The following is a 23,400-nucleotide window of genomic DNA, read 5'->3' on the forward strand; positions in this document are numbered from 1 at the left end:
GAGGAACTCTCCCTATGCTCCCCACACCAGGCTATTTTTCATGTGAGAAAAATACTCCAACGCAAAACAAACGGAAAGGAGCACACACAGTTCCTCCACGCTTGCTCTTGGACAAGTTGCGGGCAGGAACTCTGGATAACGATGGCAACAGTGGAACTTCTGGATGAGAAGGGGAGGAGACTGAGAAAGAACAGGCTAGGAATTCAGAGAAGGAACATTCTTGGGACTGAGTGTGTTTGCCCTGGCATGTTCTCCTTCCTTCTGGCAACACAATCACCACACTAATGAAATGTCTGTAACAAGAGAATTTTCCCTGTGCTTGTTTCTATTCGATCAGGAACTATTTTGAAGATATTTTAAGAGACCATATTTTGAAAATTGCTTTCATAACATAAGTGGAAGTAGCAAGTCATTTTTAATCTACATGATTTAAAATTTTACTTACTACCAAATTTTACTCACTTCCTAATGATGAATTTCTGTGATTTGACCAGATCAAGCTCAGAACTCCTTTGTTCAATCTTTTGGACAACTAGTCTCTGACACTGCTCAAGTACTTGTTTAAAAAAGTACAATACGACAAATGTTTAGCAAAAAAGCTCACCACCTCTGTCCTGTACCTTTTAGCAGAACATCATGAGACAGTTATTCTGGAGGAGAAATCTAAATCATGCTTAGTTGGTGTAAAACTACATGTCTTCAAAAAGAAAAACAGGTATTAAGAAAACATGCCCTGCTTTCTAGTGTTCCACTCCAACAGGCGACTGCTCCAGAGTAACACACTGCCTGACCCACAGACCAACAGGCAGAGAAAGTAAACACCACCATGTCGAGTCATGCTGAAAACTGTTTTTTTATTTTAGCCTGCTTCTGTGTCCTCTTCTAGATGAGTCGCACATACACTCAAGTAACTTCAGATATTGGGATCAATATGTAAATAAAAGGGGGGAAAATTCATATTTTCCCCTGTTTGTGAGGATGTTAATCAGATTTGTGGGCTGAATGAAAATACCTTGGGTAAGTCACCTATCCAGAAATATCACTCAGAATAAATCTTGAAGAAATGAAAGCTCAAACAGGTGACTCATGAAACAAGAAGATCAATAGGTGAAAAGTGCCAAAGGGAAACGGTAGCTCTATCCCAGGGATAAGCGAGCCTCACTAAGGATGGTTGAGGCAGCTGTGCTGATGCAGTTTAATTATAAGCTTATCAATTCCTGTGAGAAACAGTAAGTGAACACATTACATTGTTTCCATGTTCTATTTTCAGGACAAATGCCCACATAAAGTAGAGAATTCAGAACCAAACTAGTTCTATTTTTTTAAGTAGGCATAATTTTTTAAATATAGTTATTAAAGACTGAGTCTTCTCTCCCCTTGCAATATGTTAGACAATAAATTTCTTTAAGGGTAAAAACATGAATCTCCTTTCCTAGCAGATCGGAGGTGACCAGAGTTAGGGTTTATCAGCTAGTAAAGGGGTAGAGAGGTTGCCAGCTTCTCTAGCAGCAGCATGCTGCTGGCTTTGTGCGTCAGTGCACATTTGCAGAGATTTTCATCTTACCTCGGACAGCCAGGCCCAGCCCGTGGCAGCCTGCACCAGGGTGGAAGTCTCTTCAGAGAGCTGAGCCTTTCCGACTCAGGACAGGTGGACCTGGGCCGGTCTCTTCTCGGGTGAGGAACCAAGCAAGGAGCTCACTCTCAATGCCCTGTGTCATGGGAACTTCTGAACTGATCCTGTGTGTTCAGGAGAGCTAAACTCAACAAGGGTTCCTCTTTTCTGTTTCTTCCTCTCTCTCTGATAATATGGAGTCTGAGGAATGGGCTGGATGAATAAGAAAAGTTCATTTATAACTAAGAATAGGTGAAGTGTTATCCCTTCAACAGCATAATCCTCTACCAAAACCTGTAACCATAAACCTGCTCTCCTTTAGTTTCATTTTTGAAAGCCTAATCTCTTTTTCCTGTCTTCATAATTCCTGGGTCATTCACACTGCCTGAATCAGCCAGCTTTTATGTTCATGGTCAGAAGTAGCAAAAGTACAGAATACTAGACTTGAAATTGTGAGACCTGATTTCAACTTTCTACCACTCGTAGTGAACAAAATTGTGGCTAACAGTCCAGACACCAGTTAGACTGCCCAACTTCCACTCTGGTAAGTGGCAGAACGAATCTCTTTGCCTTTTTACTTCCTTATTCATAAACGAGGTTAAAAAATGGTATCTGGGCTCTCTCTGGTGGCACAATAGGTTAAGGCACAGCACAATGAAGCTACCACAGCCACTGCAGTACAAGTTCAATTCCTAGCTAGGGAGGTGACCCACATGGCCCAGCAGACCTCTCCTGACCCACCCACTGCTCCCCTCAGCAGTGTATTTCAGTCCATCTGCCTGTTCTGCTCCCCACTCTGTCTCTGGTGAACCCTCTCACCTCCCGCACCTCTAGTCTGTACTCCAGTTCTGTATGCATAAATCTTTTTTTTAAAAAATAGTATCTGCACACCATATAACCGTTGTGAAAACAACATGAACTAATGCACGTACAACATTTGAACAGTAATTGGCATCTCTATAATGTTACTGTCAGATTTCAAGAGCTCAGGCAAGTGTTTTCATCTGTCCTCATCCAGAAAAATCAAATTATCTGTTCCTATTAGCCCACCTAATCCCTTACAGATTGTCAAGAGCTTCAGAGGATATTCTGATTATGGAATATCAGATTTATAAACCCATCATAGTGGAAATGGTAACTACATTTACTCTAGTATTTATTACTAAAGGCTTTTCAGATGTGCATTTGGCACAATGCAAAACATGCTGGACTAGAAGCCACAGGTGGATCTCCAACTAGCTTGTAGTGCTCTACCTCAGTCTTTCTGGGTCTCCTTTTAGCACACTTAAAATGAGGCATTTGGGTAATATAATCTTTGAAGCTCCTATTAGCAAAAAAAAAAAATTAAGCTAATACTAGGAATATTAACAAATCTTAAATTGTGTGAATAAGCTTTTCAAAGGGAACTAAAAGATGCTTTTATTTGTAGATAAAGAAAAAGGAAGCCAAAAATACATGTTTTTCTTTGATACTAAATCCTAAAGGGGGAAGAAATGGATTCAATGCCAAAAAGATGTCAAAATTAATAACCAGTTCAAAAGCTAGAGGTCACTCTAGTTAAAGAAGTAATCTAAATAGCCAAGTTCAATGGAATTCTTATATGACAAATACAAAGATTATATAATAAATTGCCAAAGGCAGAATTAAAACCAGCATAAGCCAATCTCAAGAAGGAAATGGAGGAATGTGATCAAAAGAAGCATATTTCCAAAGTTATGGGGGGGTGCAAGGGGAGGGAGAGGATGCTAACTACTATCAACACTATTATTCTGGCTAACAGCAAGATGTAGGTGAATGAATTTCATTCATTATGAATTCAAGAGAGCAATTGGATGAGTAACATCTACCATCACTGAGAACTTCAGTACCTGGCCAATGGTCTCTCCCCAACCATCATTTTTGGTGACACTATCACACACACTCCTGAAACCCTGGTATCTTAGTTCCTGAAGCTTCTCCTCAATGATGTTTCCTCTATCCCATCACATTCAAACTCCTAGGACATACCATGAACATTACTTCTCTACAAACAGCTTTACCTCCCTCATTTTCCCCAACAAACTCTTCCCTCCATACACATTCTTTTCTTCCGCTTAAATGTTCATGGTCTTCTCAAATGCTAGTTCTTGTGTGTGACTGACCTGATACCTTCATATATTCTCAAAGGTACTGCCCCTCCATCTTTGTCCAGATCCCCAGCCAATCACCACATTTCCTCTTGCACACAACTTCCTACAATAAGCATATAAAAATCCTGCAGAACCTGTTCTAATAAAAACCAAAACTTTCCTTTAGGTTCCACCGCCATTTGCATCATTTCCATAATACAGCTACATTTCTTCAAAGCAACTCAACCACCACCACCTCTGCACTCTTTCCCTTCATTAAAACCTACTTAACACATTTTGATGATTTTTTCCATTAAAAATACAACAGTTCTGGGCCCTCCCTGGTGGTGCAGCAGATTAAAGCACAACACTAAGAAGTTAAAGCCACTTCAGCATAAGTTCGATCCCTGCCTGCCCCAGAGGTGACCCAAAGGGTGCAGCAGACCTCTCCTGACCCGCCCGCTGTTCCGCTCAGCAGTGTACTTGGTCAGTCTGCCTGTTCTGCTCCCCACTCTGTCTCTGGTGAAACCTTTCACTGTCTCTGCACCTCTGGCCTGTACCCCAGTTCTGTATGCATAAAAAAAGAATCTTAAAAAACAAACAAACAAACAAAAAAACAGTTATTTAACCTGACCTACAAAGTCTTACAGGGCTTCGGCCTGACCACCACTTGGTGCTCTCTCCCACCTCACCCTTCCCAGACTCTTCCTTGAACATGTTATCCTCCATCTGCTTCAGGGTCTGTAGCTTCTGCCCAGAATGCTCTTATTCCTGGCCTAAGGACTGGGATTGACCTTTTATTTTCTCTTTATTTAAGCCTCAGTTTAAATTTACTTTGTCAGAGACCTTTGCTGAATACCTAACCTAAGAAACCTGCTGTGTTAATTCTATTCCATGAATTTCCTGAATAAAGCTATCAGACACTTTAAATTTTGCTTTATCACCCTTACCCTATTTCCTCTCCCCCAGCCCTCCCAAAGAATGTGTCAAGAGAGCAATTTGCTCATTGCTGTAGCCCTAGTACAGAGAATGCCTGCACCAGTTGGTATCCGGTATATCTGTGGGGCTGGTTGAAAGAAATGGTGTAAAATAGATCCCTTTTCTAGGGAAAAATACCGGATGTTTCACTCATAGCAGAAGTATAAAGGACCAGGCAAGAAAATAATAATAATAATAATAATAATGAACAACTATATACCAGAGACATTTTACGGGGCGGAGTGGGGAATGGGATCAAAAACAGTGAGGGGTGGGGGGAGTGCACTGACTGTGGTGATGGCACACGGGTGACTGGGTGATGGGAAGCCCAGAAGGATTACAACTGAGATGGAAAAAGGCACAAAATGGTGCCATCCTAAACATTTTCATTTCTATAAAACCAGCAAAAAGAGCACTTCTTTTAAAAATTTTTATTTATTTATTTTATTACAAAGTTTATTTTTACATCATTTTGCACATTTTTTTTTCCATCTCAATTGTAATCCCCGAAGGTTTCCCATCACCAAATCACCCCCGTGCCACCACCATAGTCCCGTGCATTTCCCTCCCGCCCACCCCCCCCGTTTTTGATCCCATTCCCCACTCCACCCCCACAAAATGTCTCTGGTATATGGTTGTTCATTATTTTTGTTATTTTCTCGCCTGGTCCATTATACTCCTGCTATGAGTGAAACCATCCAGTATTTTTCTTTCTCTTTATGGCTTATCTCACTAAGCATGATCTTTTCCAGCTCCATCCAAGTTGCTGCAAAAGACATGTGTTTCTCTTTTTTGGTTGCTGAGTAATATTCCATTGTATATATGTACCACATCTTTTTAATCCAGTCATCTACTTTTGAGCATTTGGGCTGCTTCCATGTTTTTCCAATTGTAAATAAAGCAGCAATGAACATGGGGGTACAAGTATCTTTTTCAATCAGTGTTTTTGTGTCTTTTGGGTAGATACCTAGGAGTGGGATTGCTGGGTCGTAGGGAAGCTCCATGTTTAGCAGTTTGAGGAACCTCCAAACAGTTTTCCATAGTGGTTGTACTAGTTTGCATTCCCACCAGCAATGCAGGAGAGTTACAAAAAGAGCACTTTTAACAGAGCCTTACATTCTCATAATATTATCTAATTTTTTGACTTTTTTCACTATAACCTTGTTTCTGTCTACTATATTCAAAAGAATAAGAGATTATTCATAATAAAGACAATGTAACTCTTGAGGCAGGAACTCAATTCAAACTCAATCATAAAAAGAAATCTATAGATGGCCTTAGAGGAATTTTCCTTCGTCTAGGAATTCATTTTATTTTTGGAAATAAAATCCAAGTAGGCCTTTGTCAAATAACTAACCCCAAACCTCTCATGAATGACATGGTCCTGGCCCATCCCAGACTTAAAGCTGCTCTCTCAGGTTTACTCACCCTAGCTGCTGAGAGGATAATTGTACAATTTTCCATTTAGGAAAACTCAAAGTGAAATGACAAATAAGCTAAGCTCCACAGTGAGTCATACCATATTATAAAACCCAATCCCCAAAACAGAAAATTTCTAGCCATAATGAAATTTAAAAAAAAAGTACAATACCAGAAGAGTCTGACAACCTGACAGTGAAAATAAAGGCCACTTCCCTTACTCACTGTCTTGAGTGAAAGAGTGTGGTACACTGATCACCAGAGTGCCTTTTAATTAAGAACCTGTGGCAGTCTGAGAGATTTAGAAGAGACTCAGGCAGATCACCTTCTCTAGTCTCCCTTGTAGCAGGATGGTCAGAATGTCCTACTTAGGTAAGTCTGATTTAACTATGAAGCCAATAGGGTAGCTAAGAACAGAACTGACATAATTTTTTTTATTTCATTTCCAGTCACTAAAGGGTAGTTCTTGCTAAAATGCCAGAGATATCTAATTCCACTGCAGAATGGACTTGGTCTTTCCCTGGTCATTCTATCAACATTCAGGAAACCACTAAGTAGATCCTGTTCTCAACCAACCATGGACAGTGAGTCTTCCTCACTACTAATACTGAGACTGTTTCAAGACTTGTTAACTAGACCTTGCAAAACAGTTTTCTATTTAAAAAAGTATAAATAATGACAGCATTCTCAGGCTGGTCTTATGGTTAATTACAAAAGACTAAAAAATACTCTAGTGATATGAAATTCATAACCTGAAATTAGACTGCCAATAATCACTTAAGATGAAATGACACCTTAACTTCCTCTGCCTTGCAGGTATATAAGCAAAGTAGGGATGGTCTGTAGAGATTTCCATAGACCATAAAGGTGCTTCAGGTATTTTCAAGATCTTTAGTGGTGGAAAGGCCTTAAATTCATTATTTTATTAGGAGACATAATTCACCCCCTGGCTTTATTTATCAGAAAAACTACTGTTATCATTAGCTATGAATAGGGGCCTTTTTGGTTCTTGCAAAGAGAAAAATGAAGCAAGGAGGGAACAAAAGAGAAAAAAGAGAAGAGTCAGTCTAAAAAGAGAAGAACTGCTTGAGGGAGAAGGCAAAAAAGGAGAAGAAAATACAGTGATGAAAATTTATGTGTAAAGGTGTAAACACTGTACCCAAGACATAATAAACTAAACTGAAAGAAGGAAGACAAAGGAGAGGGAGAGGCAAGTGCATCTGTATTCAGGAGGTAATTAAAATTCAAAGAATCAAAGGGAGGCTGGTGGGAAATATGAGGATCAGGCAGGAATTCCTGCCCAGTATGGCTTGTGAGCCTTCTAGAGTGAAAGGCCGGAAATGCAAACTCAAAGATGAGGACATGACATTCAAAAGACATGCCTCTAACCACGTGTTTAAAAATATTGACTTTAATAACAAGAGGAACTTGTATTTAGAAATTACAATATGGTTTTAATCCCTTCCAACAGCCCATGGATAATGACAGTTAATATTTTAGCATTCATGCTTGTAATGTACATAGAAAAAAATAATAGTTACACTATTTAAAGTTGCACATCTCCCTGAAAGCTCATTCAAAGATGCTGTTTAAAACATCAACAATGGCTGTAAAACATTTTTGCGCATTAAAACTACTTAACTGTCAATTGGGTAATTTAGGTTGCTTCCAACTTTTAAGTTTTAAAAATAATGCTGCAATTTACATATTCTTACATATTAATCTTAGTGCACAGCTCTGACTATTTGCTTAGGATAGTTTAATTTTAAAGTAAAATCACTAAAAGAACATGAAATCATCAATATATCCTGCTAGGCTGGCTAATACCTTTGCCAAAAATGTTTATTTAACCCGCAGTTTTTTAAAACTCGGCATTCTTTAGATTAGACAAAATCATGTATCCTAGGCTTATTTTTTTTTATTTTTATAAAAACTTGCTCCATGTTACTTCCTTATATGAGATCACTCATCTATTTTTCACTCTACAGCAGATGCAAGTTTGTTTTCTTTGGTAAAAATTTTCCCTTTACAGATGAGCACATGTGTAGTGGCTGGAAACCATGAATGTGGAGAACATGGCAGTCTTTGTAGCAACTTCTTTGTATGGAGTGAGGGTTACTTATGGTTTTAAAAAAGTGCTTCTAAAGTCCTTACATGCTTTCATATCAGGAAAGCTTTGTGAAAACTATCAACACAAAAAACACAAAAAAAGCCTATTGCTTAGAGGCACTTACATTTCCTAAACTGAGGCGCTCACTCACAGCTTTTCTATAAAACAATGAAAGACTGTCACTACAGCATATGCAGTATTTTATTTATGTTGACCTTTTCTCCTAGCCCGTGAAGGTCTTCTAAAACCTACCTAATGTCTAGTAGTCTGCCCAATACCCTAAGTATTTAGCATACTGGTCAATATCACAGTTCATGAAATTCTAGTATTTCAATTTTCTAGAAGAGGAAACAATGGCTGGGTGAGTTCTTTCTCTCAAGTCAGTACAGGCTTTCCTGATAAAGACTCCAGTGACCAACCAGACTCTCCTCACTCTACAATTAGTGACGCCCATTGGCACTAAGCATTTTAGGAATATTTGTGTATGAAGGAATGAAAAAGGTAAAAGATAAAAGTCTGAACTTTCACGTAAGTCAGAACTTAAAAATTCAAATATGTTTTATTTATTATCAGTATTTCCTGACAACTACACAATATTTCAATGATGGTACAAATGGTTACAGAATTTTTATAATTTCTGTTTGAAAGGGTCCAAACTTAACAAAGTCATAATCTTCAAAGTTCAGTCAATTTCAAAATAATCTATTTTATACCCAACTTATGTTACATGGTCTTTCCATTTATTAATTCTCTGGGACTACATGACCTTTATTTAGCCATTTCAAAAAATTATATCCAGTTTCAAAGCATTAAGATTTGCCATCACTTAACACATTCAAAGAGAATGTAAAATTCCAAGAGGTGAACCTAAGATGTCTCAACAACAAAGGCAATGTCAGAGTAAGTTCACCACCTTCAAGATGTCTAGTTATACTCTCTCCAGGTAAGATTTAAGTTGCTTTATTACTATTATGAAAGAAAACAACAAACTTATTTAAAGATGCAGTGATTTAAAAAGGACAATTAAGTTACAGCTCATTGCAGGGCACCCCAAAGATGAGCATGTCAAATTACACTGAACAAATATCTAAATATGCATAGAAAATGTTTTTAACGTATATACACCAGAATGCTAATAATGATACCTCACTGAGGAGTATATTAGGAGATATTTCAATTTTTCTAAGTAAAAGGTACACATTTTAATATTAAGAGTTCAAAATCTGACTCAGAATGAAGGGTATGCCTGTCAGAGGCAGTGTTTACAAAGAACACTGAAGTTAGGTTTATCCTATTTCTTTTCCCCTCTGTATAAATTTATAAGTAGCTGTACAACCCAAAAAGGAAGCCTTGACTAGTCTAAGTGAGCCATTACTCTCAAAATGTTTAAAGCACTTTCCAACAGTAATTACATTGTTGATGACCTGAAAATGGGTCACCCCACACAAATGATTAAAACTCTCTTATGCAATGTTCCTTTGGAGGAAACAAGGACAGCTTGTACAAATATTTCAGCTAGATCTACTTCCCCTAAAGAAGATGGTACACATTGGTAGGTATTAACCAAGCATAGAGAAAGGCAAAAGAAAAATTATGAAGAACTTAAATTAGCTTAGTCATCTGTACCAGTCAATTTCATATTACATTGTTAATTTAAGAAAGTTAGTTTCTCAAGTCATTAGTTCATAGACATAAGTTTAGATATATTTACTTTAAAAGTTATTAAGTAAATCATATTGTCTAGGAAACTATGTTAACACAAGGTTTGAGAAATAACTATATCTCTACAGGGCATGCAACTGCATTTTTATAGGTTGACAGTTTCAACAAGTTACATTTTTCCTTTTTGATTAGGAATCTGGGTAACAAAACTAGATTTAGCATATCAATTTTCAGCCTTTAAATGAACAGCCATTTATGAAATATATTTCAATGAATTTATATGGCTAGAACATTCTGCTTATCAAGGCTTAAAGATCATAACATGCCATTCAACTGCATCAAGTTTAAATGTGTTTATAGGAAGACTACTTAAGACAGAAACGGGGGACAGGGAATCATAACGTGATATAAAAGCCCTTCTGAGCCCTACATTCTTCCAGCCAGGAATGGAATTGGGAAAGGACTCTACCTTAAACAGGTATCAAGGCAGATATACTAGATGTCTCAAAGAATCAACACCTCACAGAACCCTTCTTAGTTCATCATCTGAAACTCAAAGATCCTTGTAGCAATGGGAAACTTCCAATTCAATTATCCACAAAGTACTTTCTCAATCACTGAGCTTAGAAAACTTACCTAGGAGAACTTAATTGGAGAATACCAGTTAATTCTTTAAGTCTCCGTTAAGGCTTCTCAGCCTAAGGAGGAATTATAAACTAGTATTTTTATAGCATAAAACTCTAAAACTTGTAAGGAAGCCAGAAGTTGAGGGTGCTGTAATTGATTGGAAATTAGTTCCTGGCTATTGTAACCTTTCTGTATTATTTATCTAAGAAATGGTGGCGGTGTGTGTGTGTGTCTCTGAAATCATAACATAAATTCAGAATGTGTGTGTGTGTGTGTTTGTGTGTCTGAAATCATAACAAATTCAGAATGTCTTGGTCCACCTCCTTAAAAAACCCTTTTGGTTCAAGGTGAGCGGAATGGTGAGAGATTTGGCATTAGTTTCAAAGAGAAGCCCACAGCAATAGCAAGATGTTTCAGTTCTAGCAATTCTGATGGCCAGTGTGGCCATCAGAATGTTCAACATGTTCTAATTTTATATTGTTCTTTCTTAAAATTGGTCAATGTTTCACAATACTTTTAAATTACCTAAGACCAAAATGTTTAAAAGCTGGATTAAATTAGCTAAATTACTACCATCCCATAATTTTACAGATTATAGAAAGTAAGAGTTATTACCAAAATCGTTAAATGTGTTAACCTTCAATTCCTAAATTGTCAGTAAGTACCTTAATGGAATGATACGTGAATAATATACCCAATTAAAGCAGAAGGAAGATAGTGTGGAAAATAACTCTGTATACAACCCGACCAAGGTTTCTATTCAACTTTCTATTCAACTGTTTAAAGGACTAAAACAATGGGGAGTAGGAGAATGGAAAAGGGCCATTTCATTGCTGGGAATCCAGAGTAGGTAGGGCAGAGAGGATTTTCAGATGACAAATGGAATGGATACTCTATTCTACTAGAATAGAATAGAATTCCAACTATCTGGCATTTAAAAGAAGTTGTTCATTTTACTGCTAATAGCTTTAATGAACAGTGGTCTTAAAATTGTTTTAGTCCAGGGGCCCTCCCTGGTGGCACAGCGGGTTAAAGCACAGCACTGAGAAACCAAAGCCACTTCCGCATGAGTTCAATTCCCGCCTGCCCCAGAGGTGACCACATGGCGTGGCAGACCTCTCCTGACCCGCCCGCTGCTCCCCTCAGCAGTGTACTTCGTCGATCTGCCTGTTCTGCTCCCGGCTCTGTGTCTGGTGAAGCCTCTCACCACCCCTGAGCCTGTACCCCAGTTCTGTATGCGCAAATAAATAAATCTTAAAAAAAAAAAAAAAAAAAAAAAAGCTAAAACCACTGCAGCAGGAGTTCAATTCCCACCTGCCCGGGAGGTGACCACATGGCGTGGCAGACCTCTCCTGGCCCGCCCGCTGCTCCCCTCAGCAGTGTACTTCGTTGATCTGCCTATTCTTCTTCCCATTCTGTCTCTGGTGAATCCTCTCACCACCCTGCACCTCTGGCCTGTACCCCAGTTCTGTATGTATAAATAAATAAATCTCTAAAAAAAAATTGTTTTAGTCTGACCCTGAACAACAAAAATATAGAATTATAGCTATCACAGTCATCACACAAAGGGTATAACTGAACTATGAAAGTCTCCCAAAAGTCACAAGTGAACCAAAGCCAAAAAGGGGAAAAAATCAGTTAAATAAAGATTTCTAGAATTATTTCCCACAAAATGTTGAATTTCTCCCCCCCTTGATTTCAGAACTCAAGGAAAGAAATTGGGTAACATACCTATAGATGGAGATTTGAAAGGGTATTTGTCAGGAAGATCCACTCTAACTTTCCATACTCCCCCTTCATATGGTGCTATAAAAGAAAAGTAAAAATGTTCAACATTATAACTGTTTCCATATTAGAGAGTAAATGTGACTATAAATTACACATTAGATCGTAATTTCTTTTGAAATTAATTTCAAGACTTTGTTACCTGGAAGCACTAATGACTGGCATTCCCAAGGTATGCCTTTGAAGTGTTATCAAAATTTAAAATGAAACTGATAGAAATATAAATTTCAAGTCATGGATCTGTTGTAGCTAATACGTACTCCATGTTCCAATTAAAATACTTTAAAAGATCAAGAGATATAAAGTAAGTAAACATTAACTATCTCCCCTAAACTTACCTTATTCTTTTAAGTATTAAGCACTATTTGATTATTTGGTAAGTGATAGCTTTCTATCTCAATTACTTCCCCCTAATACAAGAAAAATACAACAAAATTTCCCCAAAACTATCCAGGTGTCACCCATCACAAAACCCAGGATTCACAATTCATGTTTACTACTGTCACACAGAAATAAAAGGAAAAACCAATAATTAATAACAGTAAGAGCATGAGGTCATTCTTGCTTCTAGAATTCAATTATATCTTCAAAAATTACACCTATTCAAAAATTACTCCCTGGTGGAGTAATGGGTTACAGTACAGCACTATGATGCTAGAAGCAGCCACTTCATGAGTTTGATCCCTGGCCATGGAGGTGACCCACATGGCCCGGCAGACCTCTCCTGCCCCGCCCACTGCTCCCCTAAGCAGTGTACATCATCCATCTGCCTGTTCTGCTCCCAACTCTGTTTCTGGTGAATCCTCTCACTGTCCCTGCACCTCTGGCCTATACTCCTGTTCTATATGCATAAATAATTTTTTTTTTAAATTACACCTATCACCCTCTGTGACACTCCCATTGTGTATTAAAACAGAGTAAAATAGAATTAGAGCACACACAAACACATGTACTTACTTCCTTGTGGTCCATAAAACTTCACTACAAATTCATTGAGTCCTCCCAGGATTGTAACTTCATGCTTACTCTCAATGCTAAGGTGGAAGGTAAAGGAAATTACACAGACTTTATGTCACCTGGAAGCACTAATGATGACTGATATTCCCAGGGAATGCCATTTAAAGTGTTACCAAAATTTTAAATCCCCACTCCAAAATACACAAGTCCTAAAGCCAATCCCAACAGAGAAATGAATAAGAACACAATAAGACAAAGAATAAAATCACAAAAAGACAAACAAAATGGCAAATACAGACACCAACGTGTCAATATTGACTCTAAATGTAAATGGACTAAACTCATCAATAAAAAGACACAGAGTCGTAGGCTGTATTAACTACAAAGATAAACAACAGAAAGGGAAAGTAAAAGGTTGAAAAACAATCCTATGAGCAAATGGACCAAAAAAGAAGGTAGGAACAACTATATTTTTTATCAGCTGAAATAGACATCAAACTAAAATGGTAAAGAGAAACATAGCTGGACACTACATTATGATTAAGGGGACAACATATTAGTAACACATAATGCTCATCAACTATACTCACCAAATGAGGGAGCAAAAGAACTAAGACCATTATTATCAGCTATGAAAACAGACATTAGAGAAAATACATGTATAGTAGCAGACTTAACACCCCACAATAAAACTACCTGCAGCCACTGCAGCTCAAGTTCCATGCCCACCCAGGGAGGTGACCTGCATGGCACAGCAGACCTCTCCTGACCTGCCCACTCTCCCTTCAGCAGTATTATTTCAATAGATCCACTTCTTCTGCTCCCTACTCTGTCTTCGGTGAACCCTATCACCCTCTTCCCTACCGCCCTGCCCCTGGTCTACAGCCCAGTTCTTCTACTCAAAAATAAATAAAATCTTTCTTTAAAAAATGCTGGGTAAAGAGGAGTATTCAATGGACTAGAAATTAGTACTAAGAATAAATTTAATTCTGCATTTCAAAACTTGAAAAATCTTTTCCAAACTTCACCTTTGTTATTACTTTAACAAATAACCAGGCATACTAGTGGCAGTTTTTACGGATTGGAAACTGTTAGTGCCCCACACCCATTGGCAATGATTGCTGTAAATTACGGGGAGTTCAAAATTAACATAATGGTGGGACTGATATCACTGAAAGAGCTCACCAAAACACACATTTAAAAATGTTCATAGCACTATTATTGGTAATAGCCAAAACCACATTTCAACCCAAAGGTTCATAACAATGAAAAGTAGTGGTAGTCATCTAACAACATTATACAGAAAAAAAAAAGAACCACTACACATAAATACATGAATTTTAACGTTAGAGTGAAAGGAACCAGATAAAATGAACACAAGATGATTCCATTTACACATATTTCAGATAGACTAAATAAATGGAGTTCTAAATTAGGATAAGGTAGTACTATGATAAATGGAAAGAGCTCATGGAGGGGGGAGGACTTTTAGGGTGCTGATTATACCTTGACTTACTGTTTCATTTATCACTGGGTTACAAAAGTGATCTGTGCACTTTTTGCACATATATTATTAAATATTACAGTATGTTAAATAGAGTTTACTAAAAGTATCTGATACATGTACAAGTTTACTGTTATATTTGGAACTTAAAACTGAAAAGTAGGGACCTCCCTGGGTGCACAAGGGGTTAAAGCACAGCACTATGAAGAGAGCCAAGGCGCTTCAACAAGAGTTCGATCCCTGGCCAGGGAGCGGACCCACATGGCCCAGCAGACCTCTCCTGTCTCGCCCATTGCTCCTGCGAGCAGTGTACTTCATCAATCTGCTTATACTGCTCCCCACTGTTTCTGGTGACTCCTCTCACTGCCCCTGCACCTATGGCCTATACCCCAGTTCTATATACATAACTGAATAATCTTTTTAAAAAATAGAAATTAGCCTAAATATCAATAGAAAACTGGCTAGATGAATTGAAGCCATTTAGACAATAGGCTGCTTCTAGTTTATTAGTGCCCTCTCCCATCCAGAATGCTACTGATGTTTCTGCTCAACTTGGGGTATCCAGAAGTAGTCAACTGAAGTCATACGGAGAAAGACATCCTAGTTATTAAAACTAAATTCACAAGGATAATTAACAAATGGAATATGGTAGAAAATAGTGAGTTTAATAAAACTCACAAATAAATTTTATGATATAAAAATCCGTAAAAGCAGCAATTGCTTATCAAAACAAGTTTGCTACAATAATACTGCTTTATAGCAATTAATGTAAGCTAGTAATTTTTTTCCCCAAAAATTTATTTATACAAGAACTGAGGTACCAGCCTCAGTTAGTATGGGGGCTAAGAGAATTCACCAGAAACAGAGTGGGGAACAGAACAGGCAGATCCACTGAAACACACTGCTGAGGGGAGCAGCAGATGGGTCAGGAGAGGTCTGCTGTGTCACGTGGGTCACCTCCCTGGCTGGGACTGAACTCACACTGCAGTGGCTGTGGACAGCTCCACAGTGCTGCACCCCAACCTGTAGCGCCACCAGTGAGGGCCCTAAACCAGTAATTTTTAAATTATGAAATGTCCAGAGCAATCTTTTCTTAAAAATTAAAGATATATTTTCTATTCTTTGCAATAAATCTAGTTACTTCCATTTTGCAATGTTTGAAATTAAAGCCTATGCTAATTATCTGTTTTCCAAAGGTTCTCCCCTCAATCATGTTAAAATGGGATTAGAAAACAAAGCTTCAAACCCCTCTTTCCTGTGACCGCTGGTACAACACACATGCCAGATATGCAGGGTCTACCCTTATTAGTACATTACACTGAACACTAAGGCGTTCATATAGTCCACTTCATATGAAAAGTTAAAAGTGAACTGAATTAAATATTCAAAACTCCTATACCACATTGGTAAAATGAAAAGCTATGCTTAAATCCACACTGCCTTGGAATAGTACAGACACTAAATTAGATGGGGGAAAAAAACTATTTAAGTTTAGATGGAAGAAAACACTGCTTAAAAATAAGACATTTCCATAGCCATGAATAAATGACTCACTCACAAAAATGTAAAAATTACTTGACTGCTACTACCATGTATATTTACAGTAGAAGCCACAACTCCTACCTCCTCTCTGTTGCAAAGTCAAGGGCAAGAAAAGCAAAGAGAAGGCAGGTTACAACGACAAAAATAATTCTTTCTGAGATGTGCCTGCCACTCAGGCTAGTTAGCAAGTTGGCAGGAACTCAGTAGAAGGCTCCTACATTTCTTACTCCATTTCTAAGCTTAAAAAAATATAAAATGTCCCTCAGATATTGTTCTGGTAAAAATTAAATAATTTACTCACCTCTCATCTAAGTTATTCCCCAAATACTGCATTTTACTTACTTAGCCATTTTACTATTAAGGAGTATCAGCATTTTCAGCTGAATAATGATTAACATTCTCAGGAACCCAAGTTCATTTCACTTTTAAAATGCCAGCCACCCACTACCTTATTTTCCCTGAATGGCAGTATGATTACACAATCTAATATTTAAAGGCTAATGCCAAATTGTCAAGAGATAACTGACATTCTTGGCAAAACGTGTCTATCGGGATTTTAGAAATGAATTTTACATAGTACTGGAATTTTCCAGAAAGGGAGCCAAGAGCTAAGTCTGCGCTACAGGGTTGACGTTAACAGGTCAGGGACGTAGGCTTTAGACAGTACGGTTTCCTAAGGTTACTGATAATGAGTTTATAACATAAAAGAGGTAGCTTCCTGAATGTATACACAAAGTAAGGAACTGGGCAACAGAAAGCACCTCTGAGCAACAGGTAGAAGCAGCTTGTGTGGCTTTTGCTCTAGATATTCAGATTAGTCTGTTCCCAACTCGCCTTGAGATTATCAAGACTATAAAAATTGGAAAAAACTGGCAAACTCCACTACCTAATTTTCTTGGCAAAAACATGGTATGCCTGCTAATCAATTAATGTGCAAATTATCATAAAAATAGTTATTTTAGGGGCTGTGTTTATAAAAGACTTTTCTCCTTTAGAGATATAAACTGAAATACTTACTGGTTAAAATACATAATGTCTAGGATTTGCTTCAGAGTAACCCAGTACGGGTAGTTAGAGGAAAGAAAAGTACTGGCTCAAAGTTCATAAATGCTGGATCTGAGTGATGGGTCCATGTGGGTTCATTAATTATATTCTTCTATTTTTTAAATGCTTGATTTTCCATAACAAAAGTTCTGGCAAATTAATAATAAGTGAACAACTTAGCTATATAGTTCTCTTAAAAGCTTATGAAATAGGGCCCTCCCTGGTGACACAATGGGTTGCAGCGCAGCACTGTGAAGCTCTCTACAGCCACTACAGCATGAATAGGATCCCCTGCCAGGGAGCTGACCCACGTGGCGTGGCAGACCACTCTCTCCTGTCTTGCCTGCTGCTCCCCTCAGTAGTTTATTTCAGTGGATCTGCCTGTTCTGTTCCCCACTCTGTCTCTGAATGAATCCTCTCATCTCTCCTGCCCCCACTGGCCTGTGCCCCAGTTCTTGTATGCATAAATGAATGAATCTTAAAAAAAAAAAAAAAGTTTCCAAGCAAGAAAAAATTAGAAGCAATCCAACACTGAAGGAACAAGTCACATACTGAAAGAGAAAAATACTCTGCCAATAAAATGTATCAACAGCTGGCACTGTGAAGAATGAAGCAAGTGGCTTCATAACGACATTTAAGAAAAATCCAATGAGATGAGTAAGGCATTTCCTATCCATGGCAAATAGTCAGGGCAAAATATTAAAGATGTGCCTTTGCCCAAAGTAGATGACGGTAACAAGAAAATGTATATAAACACACTGGAATACTACTCAGCAATCAAAAAGGACAACACATCATTTGAAGCAACTTGGAAAAAGCTAGAAGGGATTATGCTCAGTAAAACAGAAGGAAAAGGGGAACATCAAATGTATCAAATGTTTTTACTTATAAGAAGAATCATAGGGGAAACAAATAAGGGCCCAGAAAAAAAAATAACAAAAACCCAAAATTAATAAGGCAACTGTAAGTCTGAGATATTCTGCAGGGGAGAGAGGGAGGGAGAAGGATCAAAACAGGGGAGGGAAGAGCATAAAGGACTATGGTGATGGTTCATGGCTGAATTGTTGGGAATTTTATGGGGACTACACCTGAAAGGATAAAGAAAATGTACAAAATTGAATAATTATGTGTTACATAATGAAGCACAGCCTTTATTTCTATTAAAATTTGGTCTGCTCAATATTTTAACACAAATTCCATAATGCCATACAACAAATAAAAACTTTAGGAGCCTGCTTTCAAGAACTTTAAAGTTTAGCAAAGGAAGCTGAGATCTGTACATTAAGGAGTAAATGAAAAAAGAGTTTGCATAATGTGTCATCAGAGTTTAGAACAGGATTGAGATTTCTTCTAGCTTGGGGGTACAGAGATGCTTTGCTACAGACAAGGATTTGCACAACCTCGAGAACAGCTTGTGATCTGGTCATGGAGCAGTGGAGAGAAGGTACAGGACGGAGCCACAGCAAGGGACCACGGCACTTTTATTTTGATGAGTGGGTCACAAGAGCAGCAAAAAGTACACCCAGGCTGGGTTACAAAGGGACCCAAAACTTGTCCAAACACTATTGGTCAGCAGGGAGATGGTTGCATTTCTATGCACATAACTGTGCTTTACAAAAACAGTAAATGAGATGTGGTGTAAAGAACTGACTAAGGTGTGATAAAACGAGTAGAAATGTCCCAGGCCTCAACTAAGATAACAGCCACGAGAATGATGGGAAAGATCAAATTTTGACCTCAGATACTTTGGTCAGCAGGAAGCTCCAGCATTGCTAGAATCTCTTTATTTTCACAAGAACCCAAAAAATAGAGTTCCATGCCAATCTCATTTCCAAATGTAAAAACAGAAAACATGTTCCAATGTCTCAGTAAAACCTGGGACCACCCAATTCAAATGCATACTGCTACACTCCCATCAACTGATACATCTTACTATTATTTAGTTGATTATCTGACTCCTACTACTACAATGCAAATGCCATGAGGTCTGGAATTGTCTGGCACACAGCAGATTCTTAATGGATATTTACAAATAACCATACAAGTGAAATTGCAAGGCAGTCACAGCCTGAATGTGCCTTTGAGACATTAAGCATAGCCATAGCCTTGTCAAACAGGTGAAGTGCTACTATTAATGGCAAAGTGGAATACAGGAGAAAAAGAACATGTTTTTTCACGGAAGAAGCTGTGTTGTTTTGAACACACAAAAGCTGAACTATAAACGGATAAACCAAGCAACAATATATTACAAAAAGTTGGAAAACTCATGATTTAAATGAAGTCACCTTGTAAATCACTAAACTCTGAACTTGTTTCTTTTTAAGAATCTTTTTAAGAAGCTTGGGAGGAGGATTGTAGGGACTGCTACTTCATTCACAGTAATGCTGAATATCAAAAGTGTCTGCTCCAGCATCTGAGAGAATTCATTTTCAAGTGTAAACCATACACTTTGACTAAATTATTTTCCATACGACAAAAGTGTACTTAAGCAAAATTCAAATTATTTTACTTACCTAAAAACCTTTTCCTACTCTTTCTTGGTGCTGACTCATCACTATGAATAACAGCTGCTATATGGTACCATAAACTAACACGGTGACCTCAGGAACTAGCAGAGTACACGCGTTACGTTCTGCTCTGAAAGTGCCCCCACAGAGCAATGCACGAAGCACTGGCAAGCTCTTTTCCTATTTTCCCTTTCTTCACTACTTAGGTTTGAGAGCTGTCACTGGGCTTCCATGCCTTTATCTTTCTAGGTGGTTTATAAAAACCAGAGAGCCAAAGTTCAAGAAGTAGGGGTTAAACAGGAATTAAATAAATCCTGATCAATCTCTTCTTAATTATATACATGACTATATTCTTTTATGGAAGGTGACACTATCAAAAAATTATCAGATTGTCAAACATCCAGCTGAAAACTCTGTAAACCTAGAATACAACTTTGAACTGAAGAGAAAAATAAAAAGACTGGTAAGATTTTCACAATATAAAACATCCTAGAGACATCAGGTCTACAATGAAAACCCAAACAAATCATCCAGAAAAATGGATGAATTTTTTTTTAAAATAAAAAGTTTAGAAGGTAGCCACATTAGAAGATATGGACTTGCCCTTGATGTAGAGAGGTAGATGAAACCAATGAGAAAGAAACCTGCCACTCAAAAGGCAGACTGCCTAATCACAGCAGGCTGGTGAACAGCAAACAAATCACCTTAAGTAAAAAAGTAACTCCTGAACTTGAAGACTTCAAAGTTGTAGATAACATATAATTTCCCCACAAATGATACAGAAACATTCAAATAGTTCCAGTTGGGTGGCCCTCTGCAAAACTCTAATGAAAACACCTATTTAAACTATCTTGTACCTCCCCTCCTAGGCTGTATGCTTCTTCACTGTGCCACACAGGGTGCCCAGGACAAAGTTCATCATGCGGCAGCTTCTCAAGTCAGTATTATTAAACCAAGTGTCTAATATAGCTCTCTGGACTATCTGTGTAGTACATGTGGTATTCAACTTTCCAGTAGTCTTCTCTGAAAATTCTTATGAACTGTTTCCTTTATTTACTTTAATACAGACTAGCTTTTACCTTAACAACTGGCAAGTCAACTGCAATGCCACTCAGTGAAAACAGAATTAAGCCAAGGAAGTGTTTAATAGTCCCTATCTACAGACCTGCTCACCAAGACACATGTGAAGTGTTCATAGTAAGCAGTGATATTTTTAAAGGAAATATTTTTGGGACACTGTTCAAGTAACATATAGTTCATTACAACTGCATGGTGGTGTGCAAAAATAAACACCAAGTGGTGGTACCCCTTCAGCAGATGAATATGGAGGGTGAGAAACAAGGGATCAGAGAAAATGAGCAGGAGGAGACTTCAGGCACAGAGTTTCTCTTTCATAGAACTGTTAGCACATTTCAAAGTCTTGGAGTTACCTGCAGAAACACCCAGGTCCACAACTGAGGCAGGGCTTCTTGCTTTCTTTCTCTCACTGGCTAATTAAGAGTTTGTATCTCCACAGAGACCAATGATATTCCCCTCGTTTTAACTTCAATAACCTCAAAGCTTCTTAAAGCAACTTCTTTAAAATTGAAGACATTTTAAACTTGGACGAATGCGCCCAAATCCAGAGCAAAGCGGGGCGACAGCACACACACACACACACACACACACACACACACACACACACACACACACACACACACACACACACACACATCTAGTGCTCTGCGCTCCTCACATGTGGCCCTGAGATGCAGTCACAGCGCCTTCTCCAACCCAACTGCTTTTCCAGGATGTGAATGACAAACACTTGATGTTCCCATAACTACTCCACGTTCATTATGCATAGCAGGTGTCAAATAATAAGTGGTGTCTCGACAACTTGACCTTGACTTCACAGAAAGGGAGAAAAGAGCACTGCAGACATAGGTCTTTTAAAAGAGATACCATGTGACAAAGGACTAAGTAACAGATTCAAGCTCACTGTCAAGGGCCCTCCCTGGTGGCACAACTGGTTAAAGCACAGCACCATGAAGCTATTGCAGTCACTACAGCACAAGTTTGATCCCTGGTCAGGGAACTGACCCACATGGCACAGCAGACTTCTCCTGTCTTGCCTTCTGCTCCCCTCAGCAGTGTATCTCAGTAGATCTGTCTGCTGTTCCCTCCTGTCTCTAGTGAATCCTCTCACCACCCACATCTCTGGCTTACACCCCAGTTCTTGTATGAATAAACAAACAAATCTTTAAAACTATACAAAAGGGCAGTTAGTAAGTAAACTATTTGTTATGTCCTAGTAGCTTTATTATCTTTATGCATAAACAGGATGAAAGAACTGGGTTGAAAATTTTCAGCAAACTTCAAGAACTTTTTTTTAAAGTCCACAGTAGTAAGGCCTTTCCTGGTGGCTCAGCCAGTTAAAGCACAGCACTAAGAAGCTAATGCCACTTCAACATGAGTTTGATCCCCGCCCCGGAGGTGTGGCAGACCTCTCCTGACCTGCCCACTGCTCCCCTCAGCAGTATACTTAGTCAGTTGGCCTGTTCTGCTCCCCACTCTGTCTCTGGTGAATCCTCTCACTGCCCCTGCACCTCTGGCCTATACCCCAGTTCTGTATGTACAAATAAAATAGATCTTAAAAAAGAAAAAGTCCACAATAAGCAGGTGAAAATAAGCAAACAAATGAAAACTTAAAATAGAAAAGAAATGTTTTAAAGAAACACTACACTCTAATGACCCCAACATACATATATAAGTGGAAAACCCTGGAAAGTCAGATGTGAGGTGAAAGTGGACTGTAAGCTAGGAGTGTAACATGATATAACAGTGGCTGGAGCTATTTTAAGCATCATACAAATAACAGGGGATAGAGAGGAAGTTCTTTTGCCATGCTGCAGGACTACCATCTCAATAGCAAAGAAATGATTAACACAGTCAAGAAAGGGGTCGTTATAGTTGTCAGATATGGAAGTGACTAATAAGGAGCCTAGATTAATAATTTAAAGTAAACAGAATCTTAAGATTTAAATATGTCAAACAGTAAGAGAATAAAGCCTGTATTGTTAAAAGTCATAGGAAGGAAAATGAAATCAAGTTTCTCACAAGGAGTGCTTCCTGAATAATTAAACAATGTCAAAAAAAAAAAAAATCAAAGCTATTTAGGAAAACAAACCTAGATACAAACATTGGGTGCAAATATAGTATGAAAATTTTGCACTGGAAAGGTAATGAAACATTTAGGCTTCCCTCTCTTAACGTGTTGTATCAAACAGACAAGCAGGGTTGACAGGCTCAGGTGAAACAGTTTGCTGGAGCCCATCAGAGCGTATAGTGCAGTCCTGGAATGTCTTTCTGTCAATTCATATCACTTGGTAAATATGGAGTTTTAGGCTTTTTAACAAACTGCCTTTTGCCCTCCCTGGTGGCGCAGCGGGTTAAAGCACAGCACTAAGAAACTAAAGCCACTTCCGCATGGGTTTGATCCCCGCCTGCCCCGGAGGTGACCACATGGCTCGGCAGACCTCTCCTGACCCGCCCGCTGCTCCCCT

The 23,400-nt window shown here is 38.4% G+C and overlaps 1 protein-coding gene across 1 annotated transcript in view; it reads right to left on the minus strand.

The window, feature by feature from the left end:
• UBE2H (ubiquitin-conjugating enzyme E2H) overlaps positions 1-23,400 on the minus strand; it is a 98,257-nt gene that overhangs the window by 28,257 nt on the left and 46,600 nt on the right. The window contains exons 2-3 of the mRNA XM_004677037.2: positions 13,259-13,335; positions 12,248-12,322 (exon numbers count right to left, since the gene is read on the minus strand). Coding sequence (XP_004677094.1) covers positions 12,248-12,322; positions 13,259-13,335 — 152 coding nt within the window. The remainder of the gene's footprint in view (positions 1-12,247; positions 12,323-13,258; positions 13,336-23,400) is intronic.

This window comes from Condylura cristata, unplaced genomic scaffold (genome assembly GCF_000260355.1).
Source record: "Condylura cristata isolate star-nosed mole 26May11 unplaced genomic scaffold, ConCri1.0 scaffold00005, whole genome shotgun sequence".
Taxonomy (NCBI): domain Eukaryota; kingdom Metazoa; phylum Chordata; class Mammalia; order Eulipotyphla; family Talpidae; genus Condylura; species Condylura cristata.